This window comes from Patella vulgata, chromosome 3 (genome assembly GCF_932274485.2).
Source record: "Patella vulgata chromosome 3, xgPatVulg1.2, whole genome shotgun sequence".
Lineage (NCBI taxonomy): Eukaryota > Metazoa > Mollusca > Gastropoda > Patellidae > Patella > Patella vulgata.
The window spans coordinates 78,244,751-78,272,638 of record NC_065881.2 but is presented as its reverse complement, the minus strand read 5'-3'; the positions used below and the strand labels follow the sequence as shown (position 1 = coordinate 78,272,638).

The 27,888-nt window shown below is 33.2% G+C and overlaps 1 protein-coding gene across 2 annotated transcripts in view; it reads left to right on the top strand.

Moving 5' to 3' along the window:
• The window catches only part of LOC126816866 (uncharacterized protein ZK1073.1), a 101,815-nt gene that overhangs the window by 62,395 nt on the left and 11,532 nt on the right, over window positions 1–27,888 (top strand). Inside the window, exons 5-9 of one of the 2 annotated variants that reach the window (XM_050543656.2) lie at window positions 15,612–15,647; window positions 21,243–21,305; window positions 22,954–23,014; window positions 24,031–24,117; window positions 25,577–25,654. In XM_050543656.2, the coding sequence (XP_050399613.1) occupies window positions 15,612–15,647; window positions 21,243–21,305; window positions 22,954–23,014; window positions 24,031–24,117; window positions 25,577–25,654 (325 nt within the window). The remainder of the gene's footprint in view (window positions 1–15,611; window positions 15,648–21,242; window positions 21,306–22,953; window positions 23,015–24,030; window positions 24,118–25,576; window positions 25,655–27,888) is intronic. The other variant, XM_050543657.2, reaches the window with a different exon arrangement.

Genomic DNA, 27,888 nt, shown 5'->3' with positions numbered 1-27,888 from the left:
ATGTATTGTAACATTTGATGCATTAGACAAGTTTATCTCTTATATTATTTAAAAGATTACATTCCTTCAGTTTGCTATAAATTAAAAGATGCACAGATATAAGGATACATCCTATCATTCTATCGTTTATCAGCACAACCTATCGCGGACAATATAGAAGCACACGTGTAGGCCAATTTGTAAATTATGTTGTTCGCAAAGACAAATTCATATCCATTTAAATTGTTATGTCAAAAGAAGACAGTGTCTGGGGCGGAATAGAACAAAAGTACTTTTTGACTCTAGACTCTAGACAAACAATCTAATCATGCAGTAGACTTTAAGTCAGGCAGACAGTGAAGAAAGATGGCTAATTTATTTATTGCTCCTTGTGAGACTTTAATAAAACTAAGACTCGGCCAAGAAGTCCAAGTGTAGGTTTTGATAAATTGGTCTTGGTCACTTCAGACAAATTGTATAAGATGGTCTGTAGAAGAAATTATTGATCAGAATTTCAGTTGATCATTTTGTTTGTAATAGTTAAATATTATGCAATGAGCAATTTAAAAATTTTCAACAAAAAATTTAAGTGAAGAAAACAAAAAATACAAAATTTGTGACATTCGATTAGTTCAAATACATTGTATTATGTAATGTGCAACAAATATTTTATATTACGAATGCTAAAATATTAAATATACAAAAAATGTTTTTGTGACATTGAATTATATTGGATCATTTGGATTGTTTTAACTGAAGATAACCTTGGTAAGAAGGTGGCAATTTGGTCCAGGTGTAAATTATAGTATTTCAAGTGGTATAAGTAATATGGTAATGCCTAGCTCACATAATCCGCCACACATACTTCTATGGAGCAGTCTACTGGGGAATTTTTAGTAAACCCGTATGTGAGACTTACATGTCAATTGCGTGTTTTTGGCACCGTAGAAGATCACAGATTAGACGTAGAGACTTTTGGTCCTGTACATAATTATATTTTTTTCCCCAGTTTTTTGTGGCTGTATGGTATAGCCTAGCTCACATAATCCGCCACACATACTTCTATGGAGCAGTCTACTGGGGAATTTTGAGTAACCCGTATGTGAGACTTACATGTCAATTGCGTGTTTTTGGCACCGTAGAAGATCGCAGATTGGCTGTAGAGACTTTTGGTCCTGTACGTAATATTTTTTCCCCCAGTTTTTTGTGGCTGTATGGTATAGCCTAGCTCACGTAATCCACCACACATACTTCTATGGAGCAGTCTACTGGGGAATTTTTAGTAAACCCGTACATGAGACTTACATGTCAATTGCATGTTTTTGGCACCGTAGAAGATCACGGATTGGACGTAGAGACTTTTGGTCCTGTACATAATATATTTTCCCCCAGTTTCTTGCTGCTGGTCTTCGGGCTACCTGTGCATGTCAAAACACATACAGTGGGTTGTGGCCAGGCTTTAGTGGTGCTGGCTTACTAACCAGGAGGTCATGGGATTGATCTTGGATGCTCCTTTTGGTCCATTCCCACAAATGATCTGGATGGAGGCCCAGGTCTAGAAAAGTGTCCCGTGTGACTCCAGTCCTTCGGATGGAATAAGAAGCCAAAGTCCTACATGGCAGCACATTAAAGTAGGCTTTAGCTATAGCTGTCTGGGCAAAAATAAGATACAGTAATGTAAGAAAATGGCTCATTTCATTTTTCAAATCATAAATTCTTATACAGTGACATATTTAAAAGAACGTGAACTGTGAAAGACTTGAAAGGATATCGTTTTATTGCATAGGTGTACAGGCTCGATGACAGTTAGGAGGGCAGAACCCGAAATGCCCGAAAAAATTTCGGGTGTACAGACAGCGGCGCCGATCTTCCTCGAGAGGCGAAGAAGCAGAGCTCCCTTTGTATTGTACCCCTCCCCCCCCCCCAAGAAAATTTTTGACGGCTGCAAACATAATTTCCTGCTATTTCAGCCCGTGAACAAAGCAACTTCCAATCAAAAGATCAATATAGCCTACCTGGCTGACCCGAATGCCAAACAACCAATCAATCGTCGCGGGGTATGGGGGGGCCTCACCCTCCCAGAGAAAATTTTGAAAATCTAACCCGTGTAAGCAACTCCAAAAGTATCCTATGGTTTTGTAACCGAAATCCCATTCTGAATTCCAACCATCCAATCAGACCGTTGCAGCTGCATTCACAAATAATAATCAATGCTCGAAAAATGTTGCACAAAGTAGAGTGGCTCCAGACAAAATGTTTTAATCCATAGTCAACTCAGTACAAATTTGTGGTATTCAATTAAAAGAAAAGTAAAATAAGTGTTTTATTAGGGCTCAATGACAGTTAGGGAAGAAAAACTAGAAATGCCCGAAAAAATTTCAGGTTTTCTTCGAGAGGTGAAGAAGCAGAACTGACCTTGTATGGACCCCCGAAGAAAATTTTGGAATATTTGACGGCCGCAAATGCGTTTTACTGCTATTCCAGCCCATAAAATTAGTGTTTTATTAGATTTCGGGCACTTTATTTTGCCAAGTAGATGAAATAAAAAATTTTTTTCACTATACCCTTCTGCCCGAAAAGTCAGCTTGCCCAAAAGTTAGGGGGGCAGCTGGCCCCCCCGGCCCCCCTGGCCTGTACGCCTATGTTTTATTGTGACATTTTAATTCTATTAATGAGTCTTCGGAGGATTCTCTGGTTTTGTAAACTGTTAGATCTATATATATAGTTTGTTGTAGAACTTACAGCTGTCTGGTTGTTCTGATAAGTGATAACCTAAGGTACTGTGTATACATTGGCGTGCACCTAGACGAACCCTTGACTGTTGGAATTATCTGCCCTTGTTTTAACGATTTATTAACGTGACCTTTTGGAAAATATCTTTTTAATTAAAGAAGAAAAGTTTATTGAATTATTTGGTTCTAATTGTGTTAGAAGGAAACCTGTCATAGGAACACAATGCTAACCATTGTGTGATTAATATGTCTTGGCTATGACTTGATGGTTGAAAATGGCAGTTCCTTTATTCTGAAATACTGTAGGTTTGTTATTATATATTGACTGTTGGTATCAGAAAGCTAACCAGGGCTCTTGGGGGATTGGGAGGATGAATGGTTAACACTTGCACAGGAAATCAGCCGGTCTGTCATTGAGTCGAGTGGTGTGGTTCCAATTCCCTGCTTGTACATGACAAGGAGTAGGGTTGCCTGTCCAACCACGTGGTTTTTCTGGGGTACTCCGGTTTCCCCCCACTGCTAAAGACTGTACACACAAGCGGATTATTAAAATAAAATTGAACCATATGATAGTCCCGGAATGACCTAGTTTGTATCAAGTGGACAGTGGACGTTAAACTCTCTCTAGGTACCTAGAATCTTTCTGTTTTGTTAGAATACAGAAACAGATTCATGGTCTTATTTGAGACACACCAATTTAATTTCCTGTTCTTCAGGAACCTTTGTTAAGTAATTGGTTGCGCTGTTCAAAAGCTTTTAGTTCCAAATTGTTAAATATTAAAGTAGCTAAGTCTCTAACTCAATATCATCAAAAACCTTTGACAATGAAAACACAAATAATTTGTCACTTTTAATCAACATTGGTGTTGTGATCTTACCGGGAAAAGATAGACTTCTGATATCCAATATTTAAGACAAAATAAACATTTTACGATTGGTACACGAATCGTGTACCATAATGCGTTTCAGCGCAATTTGATACAAGCTACTCGCAAAAAAGAGGTTAGACATATTCTACAAGTCATGTCAAATGGCGACGTCATATTCTTATCTGGAGAGCATGCGCAATAAATACTATCGGTGTAGACTGGAATAACCAGACGCTAGAGATTGCCATTCGATTGAGACTTCTTGCATATTTCGCCGAACATAACTGCTTTGAAATTAGAGTAAAAACGGAAACGATTGAATGTAAATCAGTTTATTTACATTCATATTACATTATTATGTACTTGTGTCAATTTGTAGGTCCCAAATATTACTGAATTAGCTCCTTTAACATTTCAAGTGGCTGTTTATTGATCAAGACCCAGAAAAACAGTAAATTAAATTGTTTGGCCTTAAGATCTCCTTTAATAATTGGATTCTTATTGCCAAATCTGGTTTTTCCACATTCAGCGGAATATATAGAAAAATTACATACACATGTACTAATAATAATTGTCCATTTGTAACATGCTAGAATCCACAAAGCGTGCATTCTAAGGCAGTTATCATCGAATACCAAGGTTTATACACCACATTTTCTACTAATATTTAATAATTGATTCCCAACATGTACATACAGGCATTGTTGGTTATGCAGCATAAAATGATTATTTTATAAAACTTGCATAACAATCAATCTTTTCATCTAGGATTATGAGTAGAAAAGTTTATATCGATTGAACTATTGAAGCTTGATAAATAGGACTGTAATAGATTATCTATAATTATAAGTTTCACAAGCTCTATAATTTTTATATTGATTACTTGGAATTAAGCCATCGTTGCACTGATATTCCTATTAGAAATGACACTTACACAATATTGTAGTAAGAGAATCCAATAGCACTAAATGATGCACCAAGCCTGTAAGATATTTGTACAATCTGGCTTATGTAAGTAAATTGTAATTTGTAAAAGAATCCATAAGCACTAAAAGATGCACCAAGCCTTTAGAATAATGGTATATATATTTGTACAATTATTTGTGCAATCCGGCTTATGTAATTTGTAAGAAACAGATCATTATACAGCACATTATGTGCCTGTGATATATAATTTTGCTATATTATAATGTTATCCACATGTGGTCTTTTTAAAATGATGGTATATATACTTGTACAAATATATGTACAATCCAGCTTATGTAATTTGTAAGAAACTGATTATTACACAGGACATTCTGTGATATATTATTTTGCTATATTATTATGTTAATCCCCTTGCGGTCTTATTAAAATATTACCTTCCCAGAAAGACATGAATAGAATGTTGATTACTAATTTTCTGACGCCAATTATTCTTTGAAACTGGATCAGATAACATAAATATCCTTATTATAAGGTCATTTAACAGTTTTATTAATGAGTGGCGTCCAGTTGCCTTTTCTACCCTCAGTTGTAGGATAATCTACATTATTATAAGATAAATAAGGTGTCCAACAAGAATAAATTATATTCTTTTGTAACAGACAAAGTCAAAGCCTTCTGAGAAAAAACAATTTCTCCCACGCACATCCAAAGCCTTCTGAGAAGAACAATTTCTCCCACGCACATCCAAAGCTTTCAGAGAAAAACAATTTCTCCCAGTAGAGTATGCGGAAACTGTACAAAGATATCTTTGAAATTGGATTTTTATACTACAAGGGCATGTTCAATCTGATTAAAACACAGATCCTATTTCATTTTATTTTTATACGCCCACATTGAAATGTGGTTGTATATTGTCGTTACCCCTGTCCGTCCGTTGGTCGGTCTGCCCGTCTGTCGGACCGGCGTTCACAATTGCTTTTGGACGCTCTAGAGGCTAAAGATAATATCCGATTGACTTTAAATTTATATACAGTGTTTAAGGCCATGCGATGAAGAAGCCTATTGATTTTCAGCGATTTCAGATAATTACTGCCAGATTTATGGCCCTTGATCACTTTGAAAAATCTTGTGGAGGCTCAGAGGCTAAAGTTAATATCCGATTGAACAGCGGCACTATGGCCTACTCTTATATCGAATTCCAACAGCCAAGCGATCTTTTACGAGCATGCCAAAGTATAAGCAGGACCTTGGTTTTTCGTCCCAATGAATTTTTCCGGCCAGGCTAGCGAGTCAGCGTCTTACCCACTTAGCCACCGTGGCTCCCTTTGTCTACGGGACTCTTGATTAGCCCACAGGAGTCTGACCTTCTATCCATATAATATGCATACACCATGCCCAACCAGACAATATATAATAATTATTTTATTATATATTGTCTGGTTGGGCATGGTGTCTGCATGTTATACGGATAGAAGGTCAGACTCCTGTGATTAGCCATGGGAATACCTGGCTCTATTCATGTTGTTCAACATAACGTCGGTGAAGTGTCAAAAGGGCGTATCTAAGAATTTCTAAAGATTAAATTTCCACAAATCAAGATACAACATTTGGACACACGATACCCAGAACAGTTCTAGTTGGCATAGAGATATACGCAGCTCAGACAGAAAAGTGCATATTAATTGGGAGATTTTAAAAATGCAAAAAAAGTGTATTTGACTAATATCCCGAGATACACCCTTTTGACACTTCACCAACGATAAGCAGTTCTATTACGTTAAAATATAGTGTGATCTGTAGGTTATTGCTACATACCTGCATATACCTGTATGTAGCAACATTGAGTTAAAAAAACAGAAGTATACCTTGGTAAACTGATATGGTCATATTTAACCCCTCATTCGGTTAGATAATAAAAATTCTATTGTCTGTGTGTGTGGAAATGAAATGAGGTTTAACTTAAACATACATTATGCAAGAGCTTAATCTGCTTATTGCAGCTCTTTCTTTAGGTCTGAAATGTTATCTAAATTATTAATTAGACATTAATTAACTTACCCAGACCATAATCAACTCTCGATGCCATCGCTAGCCTGCGATATATAGCGGATTGGAATATATTTTTTGAAAAATAATTAAATGTAATAATGAATAATCAGGACTTTGGGTTTTTTTATCGTACCAACTTTAGTAATGATGATCAAGACTAGCCAAAATTTTAGAGTGGAGCAATTGGACTGAAATTTGCAACATATTCTATTTATCTATTTTTTAACTATTATAGTTAGAACTATCGACTCTTTATCTAATCTCCCTTAATGCCCTTTTTATAGTATTGATTATATTGGATTTTTTCATTAAATTTAATATTTTCTAAGAGACAGCTTTATGATAGATTTGGGATGCTCAAGATTAGATATCTTTTTTCTTTGAGGAAAAAAATGAAATTTCTAACATCTTCTAATAAGAATTTCGGACCTTCAACCTCAATTTTTAAAAAAAATCCACCATCTTCATGCTGAAGTTGGGTTCCTTATGCGAGAATTGAGTCATTAATCAAATAGACTGTGGTGTTGATATATACGTAACACTCTAACTATTGATTCCTTCGTACCTCTCTTTATTACAAGGTCATAAAAGGTCAACCAATCATCCGCTGTGACAATATTCTATTGCTAAGTAATGACGAGAAGTCGTAAAGGATGACCATGAGTGAAAATGAGCGACAAAATCTTGTTAAGTTATATACCTTTTGAGATTACAAGTAAATGAGCAGGAACGAAAGTCAGAGTAGATTACTGACTAGTGAATGTACAGTTTGTTCTGAATGGCCCTTGACTGGAATGGTTTGGTTCATTCGATTTGCTTTAGGAACTCTTAAAAAAAACTATTAACAGACATATAGTAATCTTATTCCTACTCCCCGGGTAGTCCGTAGTAATCAGATTAATAAACCTGGAATTATTGTTGATGGAAACCTTGACCGTTTAATCATAGAAAGATTAACCATATGTCAGTGTTAATATCTGATTGGCTGAAGTAAACTGTTGACTAAACCTTAAATCAATGCTCTTATATAGGACGTCTTTGCCTATCCGACGCAGCCCGCATAATCCGAACAAAAACCTCAATTAAGTAAATAAAATAAAACCAAGTACGAACAATCCAAACCATTAGACAAAATTCAAAGTCCTGAAAAAAAAAAACGGTATAGGCAAAATAGTGTAATCAGGCAAAATAGTGTAATCAGTACGAGTGCGATAGCACAAGGGAAATATCTATATATTACACAATGTCTAATTACACGAGACCATTAAACAACTTAAAATACAGACACTATCCTACACGTGCATTTCAATGACATACGTCACGCGGGTCCAATATTGCAACTAGTATAAATAATGTATGCTTGGCACATTGCCCGTACCATTATTTGAAATAATGGTATGCCAACATCAAAGATGCCGTCACATCTGTATTTTAACTAGTATTGATATAGATCGAACTGTGTGCTCGGTTTGTCTTTAGACAAGTATATGATATAAGATTTAAGCTTAACAAGTATTAACACCTATTGTCTAGTGTAAGATGTGTGATTCTTAATAATTAGTTTTCTTTGTTCTGATTACCAACGCCTATTACTCGGCTTGCTATAAAATGACACTAAGTCATTAGCCTTTCATTGTTCTAAATCCAGTATTATCCAGTATTAAAATATCTTTTTAATAAATAAGAGTTATGTATTCTATCACAATCATGACAAGAACTGGCAGCCCCTGTTAATAAGCATATACTATAAATATATAGTCTTCCATCCAACGACTTTCATATTATGTAGGATCAGAATAGTAGGAGGTTAAACCCAATTTTACATCATTTCATATTATGTATTCATCTAAAACCACATGAGCATATATATATAGTATAGCATTTGTTTATTTACAGTAGGCTAGAGCATAAGGTTTGTCATTGAGTCAAGCAGCATGGTTTTGATTCCCCGCTTGAACGTGACAAGAGTCTGCCCAAACTCGTAGATTTTCTCCGCATCCTCCAGTTTCCTCCCACAGCTAATAACCCCTGTGCACAGCCAATTATCGAAATAAAATTGTACCATATGTTAGTCCAAAAATAACTTAGCTTGTGTCGAGTGTATGTTTATTAAAAGTAAAAGGATTTTGAATCTGTTATAAAACTAGATAATGAATAAGATATAGAACATTCGCAATTTTTCCTTTAATCTCAGAATGGCCAGATAAAATATTGACGAGACCTTAAGTCCCATTCCATTTTCATTGCTTTGAATAATGATCGCGTATATGAAATCATGGTAGTGGGAGAAATACATAAATAATGTTTAAGGTTAAAGCTTGTTAAATGAACATTTAGTCAACTTTCTAGTGGGAGTAATTGTCTGAAAAACTTCAATTATAATGGAGTTATGATTGGTCTAATTATATTTATTCATCGACTGCCTATGAAGAATTACATCACAATGTCGACATTGGAAGTGATATTTTGATTTGATTTTATCTGTGGCATATAAGAACTTTAATTATGATTATGTAACACATTAATGAGGTACCAATTATTATAATAAATTACATGAAATATAAGTCATGATATTAGATTACATTAGGATATTAACCCCACCAATAAAATATAATATACCATTTATTACAATGTAAGATACAAATTTTATGATAAATTACATCAACAAAATATAAGAACATATTAGAAAATATGAAATAAAATTTATTACAATAACTGACATAAAGAAAATATAAAATATAATTAATTTATTACAATAACTGACATAAAGAAAATATAAAATATAATTTATTACAATAACTGACATAAAGAAAATATAAAATATAATTTATTACAATAACTTAAAATATAAAATACGATTTATTAGAATAACTGACATAAAGAAAATATAAAATACGATTTATTAGAATAACTGACATAAAGAAAATATAAAATATAATTTATTACAATAACTGACATAAAGAAAATATAAAATATAATTTATTACAATAACTGACATAAAGAAAATATAAAATATAATTTATTACAATAACTGAAAATATAAAATACGATTTATTAGAATAACTGACATAAAGAAAATATAAAATACGATTTATTAGAATAACTGACATAAAGAAAATATAAAATACAATTTATTACAATAAAATACAAACACTGTAAAGTTGATGTCGCAACAAATAACTGAATATATATGACACTAGCAGATCAAAGACGCCATTTTATATGCATAATGTTTATTAGTTCATTAAAATTGCTAGTAACCCGACAAAGTCATTAAGTAGGCCTAGGTGTTATATTGGGACTATAGAATGGTACTAATGTCCACGTTTGGGTATTCCATAGTGATGGCGGATAAAGATAGTCACGTTTTTTACACAAGTAGTGACATCATTTACAGCTAATTCCACACCTGCTAATTAATGACAACTGTATATAATTTCTAACTATTTTCTATACATACTAAACACTATATAGTTTAGAATAATGATCACTTATGTCATTTAATGACAAAAATTGTCATTACTAAAAGGTCAAAGTTCGTAAGTCAATGGTATCTGCTTACGAGTGTTAATGAAGCATTTTCAGAAGGAGTTGAACACAAGCCGCAAGGTCATTATTCTTTATTTGATTATTCCATTTGATCTGAGTACAGCATTCTCCAACAACAGTAGAACAACCAAAGTTTTAATGTTCGGCAAATGACCATAATATGAATGTACAGCGTTTGGTCACCAATATAACTACCAAATAGGTTTTTAAGTGTTAACGCTAACATTTGTCCCTAACAAGTTCACACATGCAAGATCCAGAATCTCTTTGCTTTTAGACTGGAAGCTCCTCAAACCCTCTCAATCTGTCCATCTGTCCATTCCATCTGGATTAGAATTTTTCATGTAGATGATGATTGACTGATCAGCAATATACAGCCAAACTTGAAAACATATCTCTGTGTGAAATTCACACATGCAAGATTATGATTGTTTGAAGGACCTTGATATTGTTGACTTTTATGTACCAGACTTTGCCATACTTATCGATACTATAAGTTTACAAGTAGATCATAGTAAATTCAGATAAGATAACGTTTTCACATAATACAATCTTTATACATGTACATCAGTTATCTGTCTGAAATTAATGATTATATTGACATTTGTACTTTTCCAAAATTGTTTCCTAAAAGTACAAAATAGGATTCTTTCTTCGACTTAGTTTGCAATAATTAAATAAGAAATTTAAAGAATGAATTTTATCAGAAATATTATCAGTCTGTTTATCAAAATGGTTGTCTGTTATATATTTGAAAGAAAAGTACCACCATAGCAGAGTAGATATGGTACTACTAAAACGAAATGAAATGAAATGGGATTTAACGTCCTACTGTTCTGCGCCAACTGGGTTAATGAAGACAGGCATATGCCATACAGTGTGCTATTTGGGAAATTTTGTCCTATATCGAATTCAAACTGCCAAGGGATCTTTTATGTGCTTGTCAATGTGTACATGGAACCTTGTTTTTTTGTCCAATCCAAATGACTATACAGCTGTTCTTGTCAGGCCCTCCATCCTACACCCCTGACAAGGGGAAAACACGCCGGAAAATCCTGATGAACTTTATCTGCCACCACCGGGAGCAAACCTGCGACCTCTAGGCTAGTGAGCCAGCTTCTTACCCACTTATAGCCACTGTGGCTAAAACAAAAAATAAGTGGTTATAAAATTAATCTGTAAACCAAGCCCCCTAGCACAATCCTATCAATGGCATTGAAGTACATATACCATCCATCAGTGATGTCATTTTGTTGGATAATCGCACTTCATATTGTCACCTGAAGAACCTAATATTAAAACAAAACAAAACATTATTACACAATAGACACATTGATTGTTGGTGAAGTTGCCGATTGTTGTAAACCTTTAAATCACTCTTCATGGTATATTTCACACTATTATTGTAATAATATTTATTGTAATAAAATACATAAATGGAAAATCCCAACCTTGTGGGGGTCATTTGGTCTGGTTTAATACTCCCACTATGAAAGATCAGTATGCGCACTCTAAAATTGTAATAATATTTATTGTAATAAAATACATAAATGGAAAATCCCAACCTTGTGGGGGTCATTTGGTCTGGTTTAATACTCCCACTATGAAAGATCAGTATGCGCACTCTAAAATTCTACAACATATTTTAGTCTTCAAATGACCTAATTTGTGTAGAGTGGTGTAGGAAGGAAGGCCTGACAAGGACAGCTGTCTAGTCATTTGGATGGTATAAAAAAAACTGAGGTCCCGTGTACACATTGATGTGCACGTAAAAGATCCCTTGGCAGTTGGAATTCGATATGATAGTAGACTGTAGCTCTGCTCTCAGGGCAAAAATTTCCCTCATAGCACACTGTAGGGCAAAAGCCTGTCTTATTAGCCCAGTCGGAGCAGAACAGTAGGACGTTTCATTTAATTTCAATTTGTGTCTTTCTGTATTTCTTTCTCCAACAACCTATAATAGATGAACCATAGACATTCTAATATTTGTGCCACAGACATTCTAATATTTGTACCATAATACCCAAGAATATTCTAATATTTGTATTATACATGTATAAGATCTTCTTTTATTTTGTGGGGGTTGGATGGCCTAATGGTTAGCACGTGCTAGAGGATATTTGTCGTTTTGTCGTGAATAACATATTTTATTTCATCTCTAAGCAAGAAAACGTTTATATTTTCACTCATGCTACGCATTCGTGAAAATATAAGTTTTCTTGCTTCTCGATGAAATAAAATATGTTATTCACTCTAAAACGACAAATATCCTCTATTTATTCAGCTGATTTTACCAACCTGGGGCCTGTTTCTCTCTCTTTCTCTCTTATTTGGTCATGCATCTTGACAGGAGTCTTTCTTGCTGTATGAAAAACATTTTAAAGCCGTATTGATTTCACCTGACATAGATCAGTGGCAGAATTGAAATCTGTCCAATTGCAGGAAATGAATATTTTTTTTGATTAATAAATTGAACAAAATTTGATGGATTGTTGATGTAGCAATTTTGCGGTTGATAATTAACCTCGTAGAGAGAGACTGCATTTCTATTAACTAAGAAAAATGTTGGGAATTAATATTTTGAAGCCATTAAAATGAAATTTTTTATCTGGTACCTCCATACAGAAACTAAAGTGTTGAAAAAGAATACACTTGTAATCCTAGATTTGTTTAAACCTCTCTGTAACAACCTGTATAATGAGTGTGCGTCCGGTGCATTCTGGCAATTAAAAGTCTCAAATTTATATGTGATAAAATAATGTTAAATAATGATAATAATAAAATGTCCATTTAAAAAGTGCTATATCCACAAAACTTGCTCATGGCGCATAACACAAGTCTCTAATAATATAATTTAAACAGATATAAGTTTTCAAGTCAGATTTGAATTTATTAAGTGTGGGACTTCCGTGAGGGTCTAATGATAGTTTGTTCCACGTATGTTGTACATGTATGTTTTTAAACATACATCATTATTTGTTCACATATAAATTTGCTTGTTGTCAGGACATTGTTGAGATGATATTGTTGACATGATATTGTATTTAAGGCATTGGACAGGACATTGTTTTTTAGAACATTTTTTCGAGAAGTGTGTTGTCAGGGTATTGTTGTCATTATGTTGTTGTCAGGACATTGACGACAGAATGTCAGACGTTTATGATCAGAGCCCTGTTTCTTGAAATCTTAACTAAAGATAAAATCAAAATTTTAGTAGACACTTCAATTTTGATTGGCTAAGCACTAAAATCAATCTAATATTATCCAATCAAATTACTAAAATTTGGATTTTATCTTGGTTAAAATTTCGTGAAACCGGCCCCAGGTTGTTAAAATCAGCTGACTAAATATATTTATGCTCATGAGATCACAACATGTGACAATCTTTTTTGACTAATCAATTGGGGGCGGGGGCGTAAGTTTCATTGCCTGGCAACGCATCTTTCAACCAGTGAGGCAACTACAAGAGATGCAAGAGCTTCTGATCGAGCAGCTTTGTGTCTGAACCATCTTGTTAGAAGGTCAGACATGCGTAATAACATTTACTGCCAAGCAAAATATTATTTGTTATCCACCGTTAATTACTACCTGTCTTAGAGAGAGAGAGAAATGGGGTTTAACGTCCACTCGACACAACTAAGGCATTTCAGGACTAACATATGGTTTAATTTTATTTCAATAATTCGCTCTTTAGCAGTGGGAGGAAACCGGAGGACCCGGAGAAAACCCACGAGGTAGGACAGGCAACCCTACTCCTTGTCTCGTGCTAACCATTCGGCCATCCCCCCCCACTACCTACATGTATCTGCCATTATCTAGAGTTATAGTAAACAAATACATAATTGGTAGCATAAATTTATATATATTTATACTTATATTTATCGGAGCGGGGTAGGAGAGATGGGCATCTGTAAGTGGTCCTTTGGAACAACAAAAAAAAGTGTTGACTAAGACGAGAAGCTCCAGCAGTCTAAGAATTTGGAATTGGTATTTAATTGATTAACGCATGTAACAATTTTATATTTGTATAAAATAGCGAAGTGAAGGGTCATACCCCTAGCGGCATCAACTTATGGTTAACATGTTTAAAGTCTTGTACGAAATCTCATCACTTTATCACTTGACTAACACTCACATGAGAAACCAGACATTACAATATTACACTGTACAAACGCCCAGATGTGGTTCACAAGTAAAAACCACAGACCTTATCAGTTATCATTATCATTAACGACTGACTAAAAGATAATAAGATTATCTCCCCTTAAGAAGGGATAATCAACCTTTATTACTACATTAGTTACTATCACTTTTGTCACCCTGATGATATTATCTGTCAAATTGTATATTTAGTACAAATATGGTGATTAATGTCGTAAAATCTCCGCGGCATATAATCAATATAAAAAAATCACAGTCTTTATATTACACTGGTCGTTGAGTAGGTTTTACCGTGAAGAAAAGACTTCTACAGATAAATAAATTGATCGAACTGTGTCTCCTCACACGTCGACAATAGTCTCTTCCATTGACCAGTTTATTCGTCCTAAAATACGACGTATATAAAAAGTACAGCCACCAAGATTCCAATCGATGGATTTTCAAGCAGTCCATGATATTGTTAATAGAAGTGGCGCCATTGGAAATTATTTCTCAATTTTTTACACGCATATGTATTTTTCTTTAAAATGTATTTGCTAAAGAGTGTATCCATTTTTCATTCCACATATATGCTCTTAAAATGCAAAATTTTCAAAGAAATCAGTTAAACATGGTTTACTTCTAGTTTGGCTAGAGAATTGGGGGAGGAATAATAGAAGAGGGACTTTACTGAGAGAATAAGCATTTGCAATATGAAAAATAAGTGTGACTGTGAATAGGCATATGATCATTTATAATGGTACCATATATGACAATACAAACGGGGGTTATTGAGTCAACTGGCGTGGTTTCGATTCCACAGCTGTACGTGACAAGGAGTAGGGTCGTCTGTCCAATCTAGTGTGTTTTCTCCGGGTCCTCTGGTTTCCTCCCACAGCTAAAGACCCCTACCGCTAAAAATTGAACCATGTGTTAGTTCCGAAATGACCTGGTTTGTTTTGAGTGGACGTTAAACCCCATTTCTCTCTCTATGACAATACAAAAACAGGGAAGCACACACACCCTCTCTGTTTCTGGTTCTGTGCCTGTTTTTATTATGATTTACTCCGAAACCCACAAAATTTTTACTCTAAGGTACTTGTATCTACATTTTGTTTGTACTTTTTAATTTATTTTTTTTTAACCACATCCCGTTGCTACTCTCAAAAAAACATTCCCTAACAGTTTGCTTTTTGTACATTTCCTTTTATACATGTACCTTGTGTTGAAATAAGAATGTTTTGGTGTGAAAATTGAACGTAGACATCCGCTATCTGACCTCTTCTACCATTTCATTATTTCTTTTAATTTGATTCTTTAGATTATACTTTTTAATATGTAGTTAAAACTAACCACCTGATTTCAGATGGCCACCAAGAAAAGGCTCAGGAATAAGCGTTTGGTAATGAAGTGAGACATATCCTCTTTCCGCATGATTGGATGTGATGCATGGCTATATATGGCCAAAAAAACTCTCAACCAAAAGCCAAATAATTTAATCTAGGGTGGAAAAAACTGTTATTTATTTCAATTAATGGTATTCATAGAATTATTGACTTTAATATTATGAATTTAGTATTATTATTTTCATTTATTTTTCAATTTATAATAGATTATAATATCTATTGATTTTACTATGTTGAGATTTTGCTTCAGTTATAAATGTGCTGAGAAATAATAAATAGAAGTAAATTCTAAACAAATTAAAATGAATTTTAGTAAATATTTTAGAGAAAGTTTATTATTCTACATACTACAGATAACATATACTGTATGGTCATCTTATTAATAACTCATAGTAACCACATGTTCCTGTTATTAGTAACTCTATAGACAGTGGCATGCAGAGGTTTAGTGATCCCCGAGGCCAATACCTTGATTGTATCAAAAGACTCAAGTATAGGGCCCGTAATCAAAGATGTGATCTAGTCCCAGATATTTTAAATATGTAAAAAAAAGATAAAATAAACTTTTTATTCAAATTAAATTGGGGAGTATGTACAACAATTTTCATATTTTATTAAAAACTTAATTTTAATTTCCTTCTTTGACTTAATGCCCCCTAAAATGGATTCCTGGGGTCCTCCACCCCTCCACTCCCTTATCTGCATGCCACTGCACATCTAGATATACATACCCTTTATTCTCCAATCTGGCTAACAGTACATAATAATGAAATAACTATAAAATCATATCTATCATTATACATAGAGCAATATGTTTATCAAAATGGCTATTATCGCCATGACAATTACATATTGCACAGAATATGAATCACAATACTGAATTTGTGGTTTTGCCACATTTTGTTATAAGGTCATTCATTTTAGAGTACAATTACTATATTTTCTGATTACATGTGGGTTGTCATGTTTTCTGTCTTGATTCATTTTACTATAGTTTATTTACCTTTCCTCTCTTCAGCACCAATCTATGTCTTTACATTTCTCCACTCTTTTGCACCAGATTATGTCTGTGGATCTTTCCATCCTTGAGCACAAAATTATGTCTTTGGTTCGATAATTAATAATAAACACAGGTAGTATCGTTCTCAAGTCAATAAACACAAGTCGCATCGTTATACCTTTCAAACCATTGAGCAGCAAAATGTTATCTTTACATCTTTGCACTGTAGAGTTCCAAACTGTGTCACCATCCTGACGCAAAAAATTTAAATCTTTGGATCTTTCTACCATTAAGCTAAACCTTGAACATAAAATTGTGCTTTCATACCCAAAGATCATAAAATTTCACTCAAAATATGCATTTACAAAATGAATAATATCGTGGATGCTCTCAGAGAAATCACAAAAATACTGATTGGTATCTTTTATCAATAGAAGTCTTCCGACCTTTAGCACCAGCAGAAATAACCAATAGATAGGACAGAAGTAAGAATTAGATAGGACAAAGGCCAAAACACACACCTTTAAGAATTAGACAGGGCAAAGGCCAAAACACTCACCTTTAAGAATTGGATATTGCAAAGGTCAAAAACCTGCCTTTAAGAATTAGATAGGGTAAAGGCCAAAACGTCTAGCTTTAAAAATTAGATAGGGCAAAGGCCAAAATGTCCTCATTTAAGAATTAGTTAGGGCAAAGGCCAAAAAGTCCACATTTAAGAATTAGATAGGGCAAAGGCCAAAATGTCTGCCTTTAAGAATTAGATAGGGCAAAGGTCAAAAACCTACCATTAAGAAATAGATAGGGCAAAGGCCAAAACAACCACCTTTAAGAATTAGACAGGGCAAAGGCCAAAACACTCACCTTTAAGAATTGGATATTGCAAAGGTCAAAAACCTGCCTTTAAGAATTAGATAGGGCAAAGGCCAAAAAGTCAACATTTAAGAATTACATAGGGTAAAGGCCAAAATGTCCACTTTTAAGAATTATATAGGGCAATGGGCAAAACACCTACTTTTAAGAATTGGATATTGCAAAGGTCAAAAACCTACCTTTAAGAATTAGATAGGGTAATGGCTAAAACGTCCAGCTTAAAACATCAGATACGGCAAAAGCCAAAATGTCCACGTTTAAGTATTAGATAGGGCAAACGCCATAATGTCCACCTTTAAGAATTAGATAGGGCAAAGGGTGGAGAGATTGAAAACAAAGGGTGGTCATGCTGAAAGGTTAAAAGACTAGAACATGATTGACCAGATGTAGAAAGAAATTTATCACAAATTTGTATCTTAATTAATTCATTTAATACATCATCAGGCCTTAGATTAATCAATTTAGTTGTACCTGAGAAACATGCACCTGACATGCATCAATGGGATTGCGCCTGACAAAGCCTGAATTTGTACCTGTCTTTGTCTTTGACAGGTGCCTTATTTTCGAGCTTGCCTTGCATCAATCATGAAAGTTTTGAACACAATAACTGCTAAATAGATATCTTTCTCTACTAGAGAATATAGATATACTAGTGATCTTCTTGGGCATCTAAATTATTGAGAGCACCTGTTGTTTTTTCCACCCTTACCTTTTGGCTTTAATATGTAAACTGTTAAATATGGACAACATGCATCTGTGTTAGTGGTGGTAATAATGATATGAGGGACAAAGATACTAACAAATTGGAATCTAAATTTAATGCGTCCTTGACGGATTGGCTTGAAGCAATAATAAGAACTAAAATTAATTACATTTAAATAAAGATGATAGATTCTTTAACATCTCTAGGGCAATGGATTTTATTATATCTCTTGTTATAGCATGAGATTATTCACGAGAAAATCACATCAGAGTTACAAAATGTACATCAATATTTTTTATATAAATATATACCAATTTTACTCTCCTTATAGCCAATTCTCATCACAGACTTTACTTTGTAAATATTCTCAACCAAGTGAGACATAATAAATCACCAGCATATTTTTCTAAATTGTTAGCAATAAAACAATGTTTAATAGTTTGGAAAATTTATGTAAATTTGTATTGAAAAACCATTTGGTGTGATTTAGATAGATGCTTTGCGTGGGTTAAAGGTAATTCTAAAGACAGAGATGGATTTGTTAATAAAAATGGTTGAGAAACACTGCTGTGACCCACTTTATACAAATTTGTTCAATTTGGCTCAGATTATTGCTTTGGTTGGCAATGCTCTGTCAAATATGGCAGGCAATCCTTATACTTGACAGCATTTATAGAATAATCATAAAAAGAAGGAATGCCTAAATGTTTTATTAACTATATGATATAGTGTTAAACATACATTATGCAAGAGCTAAATCTGCCTTAGTAGGTCTTTCTTTAGGCCTGAAATGTTTTCTAAATTATTAATAAGACATTAATTAATTTATCCAGGCCATAATCAACTCTCGATGGCATCAGATTTTTCTGATATTAAATAGATTAGAACAGTTCAGGCATATTTTGATTTAAGCTAAAAATGGAGGAGCGAGACTTAGCTTCGAACAACCAGTACGATAGTTGAAATTATTGCACACGTTTGATCAAACCTTCAAAGGCTAATATCTTCGCTCGTAATAGAGTAATTTGATTGAAATTTTTAAATTATTCCTTGTTTTATTATCTAATTTCGAACTTTTATAGCAAGAATGGCTAGCTCTTTATCTAAATCTTACATAATGTGTCTTTAATATATTATAATAATATTGATTACATCTATCTATATATCATCCCTCATATCATATAACCATCATTATATCATGTAATAATCAATTTGTAGTCATGTCGTCCATTCATAGATGATTGCATTCATTTAAATGCTCACACATCGACAGTGGCAAATGAAATACCTTTTTGGGAGGGCTAAATCTATTTGTTAAGGCCAGCTCAATTTTTGTCAATGTCAGTGAGATGTAAACAAGGTTAGACCACACGATTGTTGGCGAGTTAGATTTAGGGTAAGCATTGGGGCTAGGTCCAGAGTTAGGGTTAGGGTTGGGATTAGTGCTAGCCCTGTTTTACATCTCATGACCTTTGGCGAAAAATTGAGCTGGCCTTATCATTTAGCACTAATCCTTTTGGGAGATAGTTCTCTCTTTTTGAGAGCTTGTGGGTGGTTATTGGTTCCCATATACACTGTGGCTTTGTTACTGAATACATGTACATGTTAATAAAAACAATTGTTCATGACTGTGTGTTAAAGGTGAGAAAGAAGTTCATGCATAACAAAACATTTCATACAATCCATTTTTTAACATTGATCAAATTCATAGCAATTAATTTACGGTACTCCTATATAATAACTGGGTCCAGTTCCATAAAACTTCTGGGTGACTGTTCCTTAGCTTCAATTTAAGTATATATTTCCAAATTCATCTCTTGATGGAATTCAAAAAGTTGTCAATGGTGACTCTTGAAATGTATCTCAATTGGATAGCGGTCTTCTTTAAATAATATTGCCTTCAAACAGTGGTAAATTCTATTGCACATAATATGTGTGGTGCTGCTATTGAGAATTCTGCTGCATCCAAATCATCCGGTAGTAAAAAAGCAAAGTTCTGCTGCACACTAGTTGTCTGGTGCTGTTATGGGATCTGGTCCCGGTTTTTCAAAGCATTCTCAGACTTAACTTTCAATCACTGTTTATGAGAAATATCTTTGATCCAGAAACACAAAACTTTGCACATAGTTTCTTGTTGATATTTTTGATACATTTATACAACAAAAGTTTTATAAAGGGCTATATTTTACTTAAAATAAGGTAAAAAAATTTGAATAAATCCTTAATTTAAGTCTGAGAATGCTTTGTAATTGCACCCTTATTTGGAGTTATTGCTATGGAGAATGAAACTGCACCTTGATGTGTGGATCTGTTATGAGGACTTCTAACATCTAAGAAATGTACATCATTTTAATGTAATATTTTCAAGATTCTAATTCTAATAATTAATAATATATTTTTATTTCAGTTTTATTTTTTACGTATTGTGCAAGTGTTTTTTGTTGGTAAAATTTGTTTCTGTATTTGTGTTGTCGATGGCTTTATTTATAGTACCTGTATTTGTCTGATCATCTGTGTATGGTTTTTTTTATGTTGTAGCCTACATGTAATTAATAAATTTTTTTACTAATTATTTTTGTCTAAATGATTTTTCTATGTTTTATTTTATTAAAGATATCTTTTTCTCCTTTGGAAAAAAAAAATATTCATTTTATAGCAAAATCTTATAGTTTTTCTCAGTTGTAGGTCTTTAATTTGTATTATGTGTTTCACAATCTGGATTTTATAAAGAATTAGTTTTTTTTAATTTAATCATTGATGGGCAATAAAAAGACATTCATCATTGATATCACAAAAAATGTTTCTTTCTCTAAAACTAGCACAGCTTATTTTCTAATTTTAGAAATATAGGTGAGGAAAGTTTTACTGTTTTGTCTTCAGGCTTTTAGGAATTTTAGGAATTCCGTCTTCATTAGCCCAGTTGGAGCAGAACAGTAGAAATTATTTTTTGGGAATTATATATATGAACAAGAAATGATATGTCATTTACTTAATTGAGTTTTTTTTTATCTGTTTTAGTTATACATTCCCCAGTATGCAGAGTTTGGGAGAAGATTTAGTGTGTATATTAGATCAGTTAGAGTGAGTCATAAAATACATCTATAATTTATCCTTTTGTCAAGTTATTTTTATTAATTGACAATACAATCTGATTAAAACACAGATCCTATTTCATTTCGTTTAATAGTTCAAAATTTCGTTTTACTTGTCTTTACTACACTAGAATCGGGAAGAGTTGTTATTATTGACGTGTTCTGAATGATGTGAGGGATTAGCCAATGAAACGGTCTGTTACAGCGAGTTCTTGGCCTTTTAATGCACGGAACTGTGGGTAAACCACTAGAAACATCAACACTGATTGATTTATCAATGTCTGACGTCATAGGGTCAAAAGCCTCTCGTTTGACCCTTGACGTGAACTCCCACTATAACTTGTCAGATCTTTATGTAGTGTAGCCCATCGAAAGTATAAAAAACGAAATGAAATATAGATCTGTATTTTAATCAGATTGTATACAATATTATCAAACTTATCTTTCATTTTTTTTTCTTCCCTTATTTTGACAAATTTAAAACATATTCAAATTCATGTGGGTGAACTGTTATAATATACTACAGAATGTTATTGCTAGAATGAATTCAGTTTGAATCATATTATTACTATTTGTGTGCCAGTTTGAGTTGGAGGAAAATTATGTTTATACATTGCACACACAGCCAAACAAAATAGTAGTCTCCATTAAACCTCATTCCCTTAATATTGACTTCACTGCTATCACATCTTTGAAATCTTATATCTTAGAATAGTGAACAGTTACAGGAATATATGGGTAGACTGGGAATGAGAAAATCAATGTTGAGTTCGTGTAGAATGGGGTCTGGCTTGTTTAAAACCTACGATTCCGCTGTCAGTATGTCAGGATAAATATTCACCTGTCTATTAATGAAATGTCTCATGCCCAAAAATACATTGCAGAATGATAAACCCAAACTATCAATATCTTGATACAAATATTGTGTAGAATCCACGTCCAACAGGAATATGAAAACAGTGGATCGAGGAATCCGATACGGAAGTGTTCTTCACTAGATAAATATTAAAGTAAATAAACAAAATAGACACTAACACTGTTTTCATAGTCAGATATAATTAGACCAACGTTTTTTTTTATTACCTTGAAGAAGAAGAGAGTACCTCTTCGAAACGTTGGTCTAATTATATCTGACTATGAAAACAGTGTTAGTGTCTCTTTTGTTTATTTACTTTAATATCTTGATACTTATATATTTTCGAAAATTACTTTCGGGTATGTTATACATATCACTAGGTCTTAAAGTTCTTCTTTGTTAATTTTCATGATATCTTCTGATACATGGGATTAGGATTTGGTACTAACAATCGTAATTGTCGCAGGGGACTATTAAAATGGGTTTATTGGTCTCTCCGTCCAATACACTTTCTGAAATGTAGTAACTCTGCTTCTAATTTGGGGGTAGAATGTTCACAGTTGGTGAAGGTGAACCTTGATTATAGTTGAGTGAGAGTGATGAAAATTGGTATATAATTTCATTACATCAGTACCAATTAACTAAGATCGATGGTGAACATGTAGAGACCACCTGCTGGCTTGTTCTTTTAACTTTAAAATGATTTTTGTTTTCAATTTGAACACAGAGGGTCGCAGTGTTATATACAAAAATATCTGAACATATATTTAATTAATTTCAGTGTAAAGGAAGTTATTGGATTAGGTGAAGGAGCAGGAGCAAATGTTATCACAAGATTTGCTGTAAGTTCTTGATCTTGGCTTAATTTCACATCTATTTTACTGTCAAGAATCTACTAGCCTGGGGTTTTCCAAAGTGGATTTTCAGTTTTTAAAGCTCTTCTCAGCATTTAACATTTTTATTCGATGCGATTGGCATAGAGGGGAAAAATATAAGACGTGCAAAAAATTAGCAGTGTGCATTCAGAAGTGCAACAAATATTATTACCGAATTATAGATAGTCACGAAATGACATAATTTGTGTTGAGCGGACATAAAATCCTATTTTTCTCTCTCTCGTTTATAAATGTAGAATAAGATGAAATTTCTGCTGCTGATCAATATAGCCCACCTAATATCTTATAATGTCCCAAAATAACTAAAGTAAAGTGTTGATATAACACTCAGATGACATTTGATGCATTTGTAGACATGGATTTCTTATGCTGGATAAGTTATATTTATAGCACGGCTTTCATGAGTTAACAGGTTTAAACATTGAGGTCATAGGCCGAGATGTTAAACCTGTTAACGAATGAAGTGTGCTATAAATGACTTGTAACATTGACACCTGCTCAACATGCTTGTTGATATTGCACAGAAAACCCACCCCACTTCTCTATATGATTTCTACTAAAACTAGTGTAAACCAGCAAAAGAGTGCAAGAACATTGAACATGTCTAGTTATTGCACGGTTAAGCTCCACCCAATCTATTAGAGGGAAAACAATCTGCTTATTCAACGAAAAAACAAAGGAAGATTTCCTGTCCATGTTACAAGTAAACATACAGGATTAATGAAGGGAATTGGGGTAGGATCACTTTAAAAAGAAGGGTTTGATAATGAAAAGTACATTAGTAGCTTGCCGGTGTTGGGTGGTCCAGTGGACAGGTTTTCGATCCCAACCTTGTATGTGACAAGGAGTAGAGTCACCTGCCCTACCTCGTGTGTTTTGTCCAGGTCATCCTGCGCAAGCAAATTATTGAAATAAAATTGTTGATTTGAGATCTGTAGTATCTGGTAATATTATATTTGTAGATGGCTCAACCTGAAAGAGTTAGCGGACTATGTATTATACATTGTACAGGTTCTACAGCTACTGTCATGGAGAGTCTTAAAGATCAGGTAGGTCTAAAACAATAAGGGATATATTCAAGCCTGGAAATAAGGCACCTGTCACTTACAATGTCAGGCACAGAATCAGGCTTTGTCAGGCACAAAACCTCTGGTGTCTGTCATTTTCTCCGGCACTGATTTGTCTTTTTTATTGATATTATTAATACATGTCTGGCACTAAGTTGAAAATGTCGGGTACTATTTCATTAGTGCCTGACATTTTGTCAGGTACATCTAAAACCGTTATTTCCAGGCCTTGATATATTGTATGTAGATGAAGACATTCTTGATTGCAACATGATCTACTGAAGGGAGGACATTCATTCTACTATCAAAGATATTTGGGAAACAATGCTTTTTTATCTATTTCAATCTATAGTACCAGTACCAAGAATTGCACTAATATCATCAGTATTCATATCGTATGAAAGTTACTTTTTCCTGTATTCGGCTAATAAAAAAAAATTGGAGAAACCCCACTCATGAAATAGTCCAGTACGCCGTTGAACATATGCATCATACGACTGAGTTCTAACCCTTGTCAGACTCTTAGATTTTTTTCCATCCAAGCATATTCATCCAATGCCATCTTGTTTAAGTTTTGTTTAAATGTGACAGGTAAATCTGTTATTGGGCAACACTTTTTTTGAGTTTTATGTTCAGCTAATACAGAGTTATAACCTTGTCAGGCTCTTAGATTATTTTCCTCTGAGCATATTCATCGAATACCAGGAAATTTTGCTAATATATGATAGGTAAAATCTGTTATTGGGCAACACTAATGTTGGTTTATAGAGTTGAAGATATACTAATTACCTGCTAGCCAAAATAAAATAAATCTTTTCTGGTAGATATCTTGATATAGGTAGGTTTAAATAATTTGGCTTGATATCTTTAGAACCATGAGCTTGTATCTATGTTATTCATCTGGTTCATATGGTTTGTCCTTGGGGTTAGTACATTTGGCATTTAACGTTGCATATTAGTAAATAAAATAATAAAGGTGTTTTTGATTATCATTTTTTGATTGGAATCATGTCACAATGATGAAAGCTAGGACATAATTGACAAATGATTTATTATAGATAGGCCTAGTATATAAATTCCAGATTGAAATTCCCCTTTCCTGTAGCGATTTAATGAGTGTTCATCTTTTGTATTGGTCAAATGACTCAACCGATACATGCAGAAATGAAATGTGGTTTAACGTCCTACTGTTTTCCACCAACTGGTCTAATGAAGACGGGCATATTCTATAGGCCTACAGTGTACACTACGGTCTAGGCCTATTCTTATATCGAATTCCAACAGTAAAGAGTTCATTTACGTGCAATCCAATGTGTACACAGGAGCTCGGTTTTTCATCTCGTAGAAGCAGAGCATATTTATTGTCATGTATAAGAACAACATTTGAAGTGAATGTGTATAAGATAATTCTGTGGCTAAAGGGAGTTAACTCTCATTACAGGTTATAAACTGGAAACTTGAGCAGATTGGAATGAATCCAACAGCTGAAGCATATCTTGTATTGCATAGATTTGGAGCTGTAAGTATATTTTTATCTATATCACCTGATGTTTTACAGACAACATATACAGCATTGTTGTTCTAAAGTGGTTACCCCGTTCTAAGTATAAGTATTCCGCTAAATGAAAATAAGCACAGATGATAACCGACTGTTAAAATACAAGAGTGCACATAGAATCACTAGATGTGTGTTCAAGTGCAACATTGGTCCAAAATAGTTATCTTCTAAAAATTTGCATATCAAGAAGTCTCATGGGTCATAATTTGTAAATATTTAAGCTCTGTTTGGTAAATTTAGCAGTTTCTATGGAACAAAATCCCCCGAAAATATTTAACTGTGTGTTTGGTAAATTTAACAATATTTGTGCAACAAAACCCCCCAAAATATTGTGCTTATGCATAACTGATTATATATACATGTGAATGAGTCTTATACATAGAAAAACCTCTTTGAATGGTAATTAGGAATTGAACATTACTTGATAAAAACTATATACCGAGTTAACATGCAACATTTCGAAGATCATTAAAGTACCATCATTACGATGTTGCATGTTTATAAAACAGTAATTGTTTTATCCATACCGGTATATAGTTTTTAGGTGTGATATGCAGAATAATGTAAATTATAAAAGTCATCCGGTACATTTGTCTAAGATTGTCCCATAATAAATTCTGATAGATGTTGTATTCTAAATATGGTAGCTATGTCTATATATATGCTGCTGCTCTGTAAAAACACATATATACGTATATATCCATGCTTTAAAATGTAAATTTTCCATTTTAGTTTATTTTTGTTTCGTTTGAAAATATACATGTATATATATATAAATGTATGTAGCGCTTTTGGTGCATTTTTGATTTTGTTTATAATCCGTTCTTTAATTTGTTTATATTTTGTTATTTTATTAATTTATTTTTTGTACTTGATATATGTACATATATATTATCTTCTGTAGTCCATTAATTTCAGTTTTGTTTCAGATGTGTTACTTTTTAATTTTGTTTTGTTCATTTTATAATTCTTGATGAATCGTATTTTGAAAAAACAATTTGGAATAATTTAAATATTAATTACTTATATTTTGGGTTATATTTGTTTAGAATATATTTTATCTGAATTTCTTGATTTCTTAATTTAGGTTTGAAATAGTTGTAAATAAAATATTGGGCAGTGTGCCTTCTATTGGATGAATAAATTAATACCAGCCAAATTTTGGATAGAAATAAGAATACCTTGTAAGGGGGAAGAATGAATTTGAACAATGGAACCAACAAACTTTTGTTTGTACATGGTACCAAAGTCAGATTATGAAATTTTTTTAAAGTTTAATGGATCTCACCGAAACTTTTGCATATCCAGAAAAAAAAAAAAAAAATAGTTATTTTTTTTTGTATAATTTTTATGTAGAGTTTTTTTTTCTTATTGAAGAATATTTTGACTAATTAATGTTAATTAATGTTAATTAATTTCTTTCATATTATCTTCTGTGACATAAGACTGAGGTAAAGTAAAAAGCACACCTCATTTCAGCTCATCTCACCTTAAATAGTTTTTATTTTCTATTTATTAGTAGAATTTTTAAACTGGGGCTATTATTATAGATTAGGTTCTATATACATATAGCAAACCTAAACATATAATAATAATAATAATAATACCATGGTTATTCATTGACTGATACTAACAAAGGGAGATAACCAATATTAACACTTTTTAACATTCCCATATCATAATTACTAAATCATATTTGAATTTAAAAGAATCTTGGTTTGGATTTAGCTTAGAATACAAAGCATATGTGTGGAAATATATAAACATTTATTAGACTGTTAGATGATTTGATTGAGATGATATGATCATAGAAGCTAGTGAATATTTTAGAAAATAGAATATGAAAATAACAAAAGCCAAACCAGTCTGCCATGAAAAAGAAGAAAAACATAGTTGAACATACAGTAATGTTTAAAAGGGGATTTCCAGATTTACAGGATACTATAAATAGAAATGGGGGTTTAACGTTGGTTGGGATGGATGTCTGAATGGTCTTACGTTTGCGATTGAGATTATTAGGTCTGTATTAAGTCCAGTGGAGAAGGAGTAGATCAATGTTGCCCGTCGACGTAATGGGTTTTTATGGGCCCTCTGGTTTCCTCTCAATGCTAAAGACCCCTACGTGCAATCAAATTTTACCATATGTCCATATGTTATTCCCCAAATCTGTGTCGTGTTGACGTTAATCCACATTG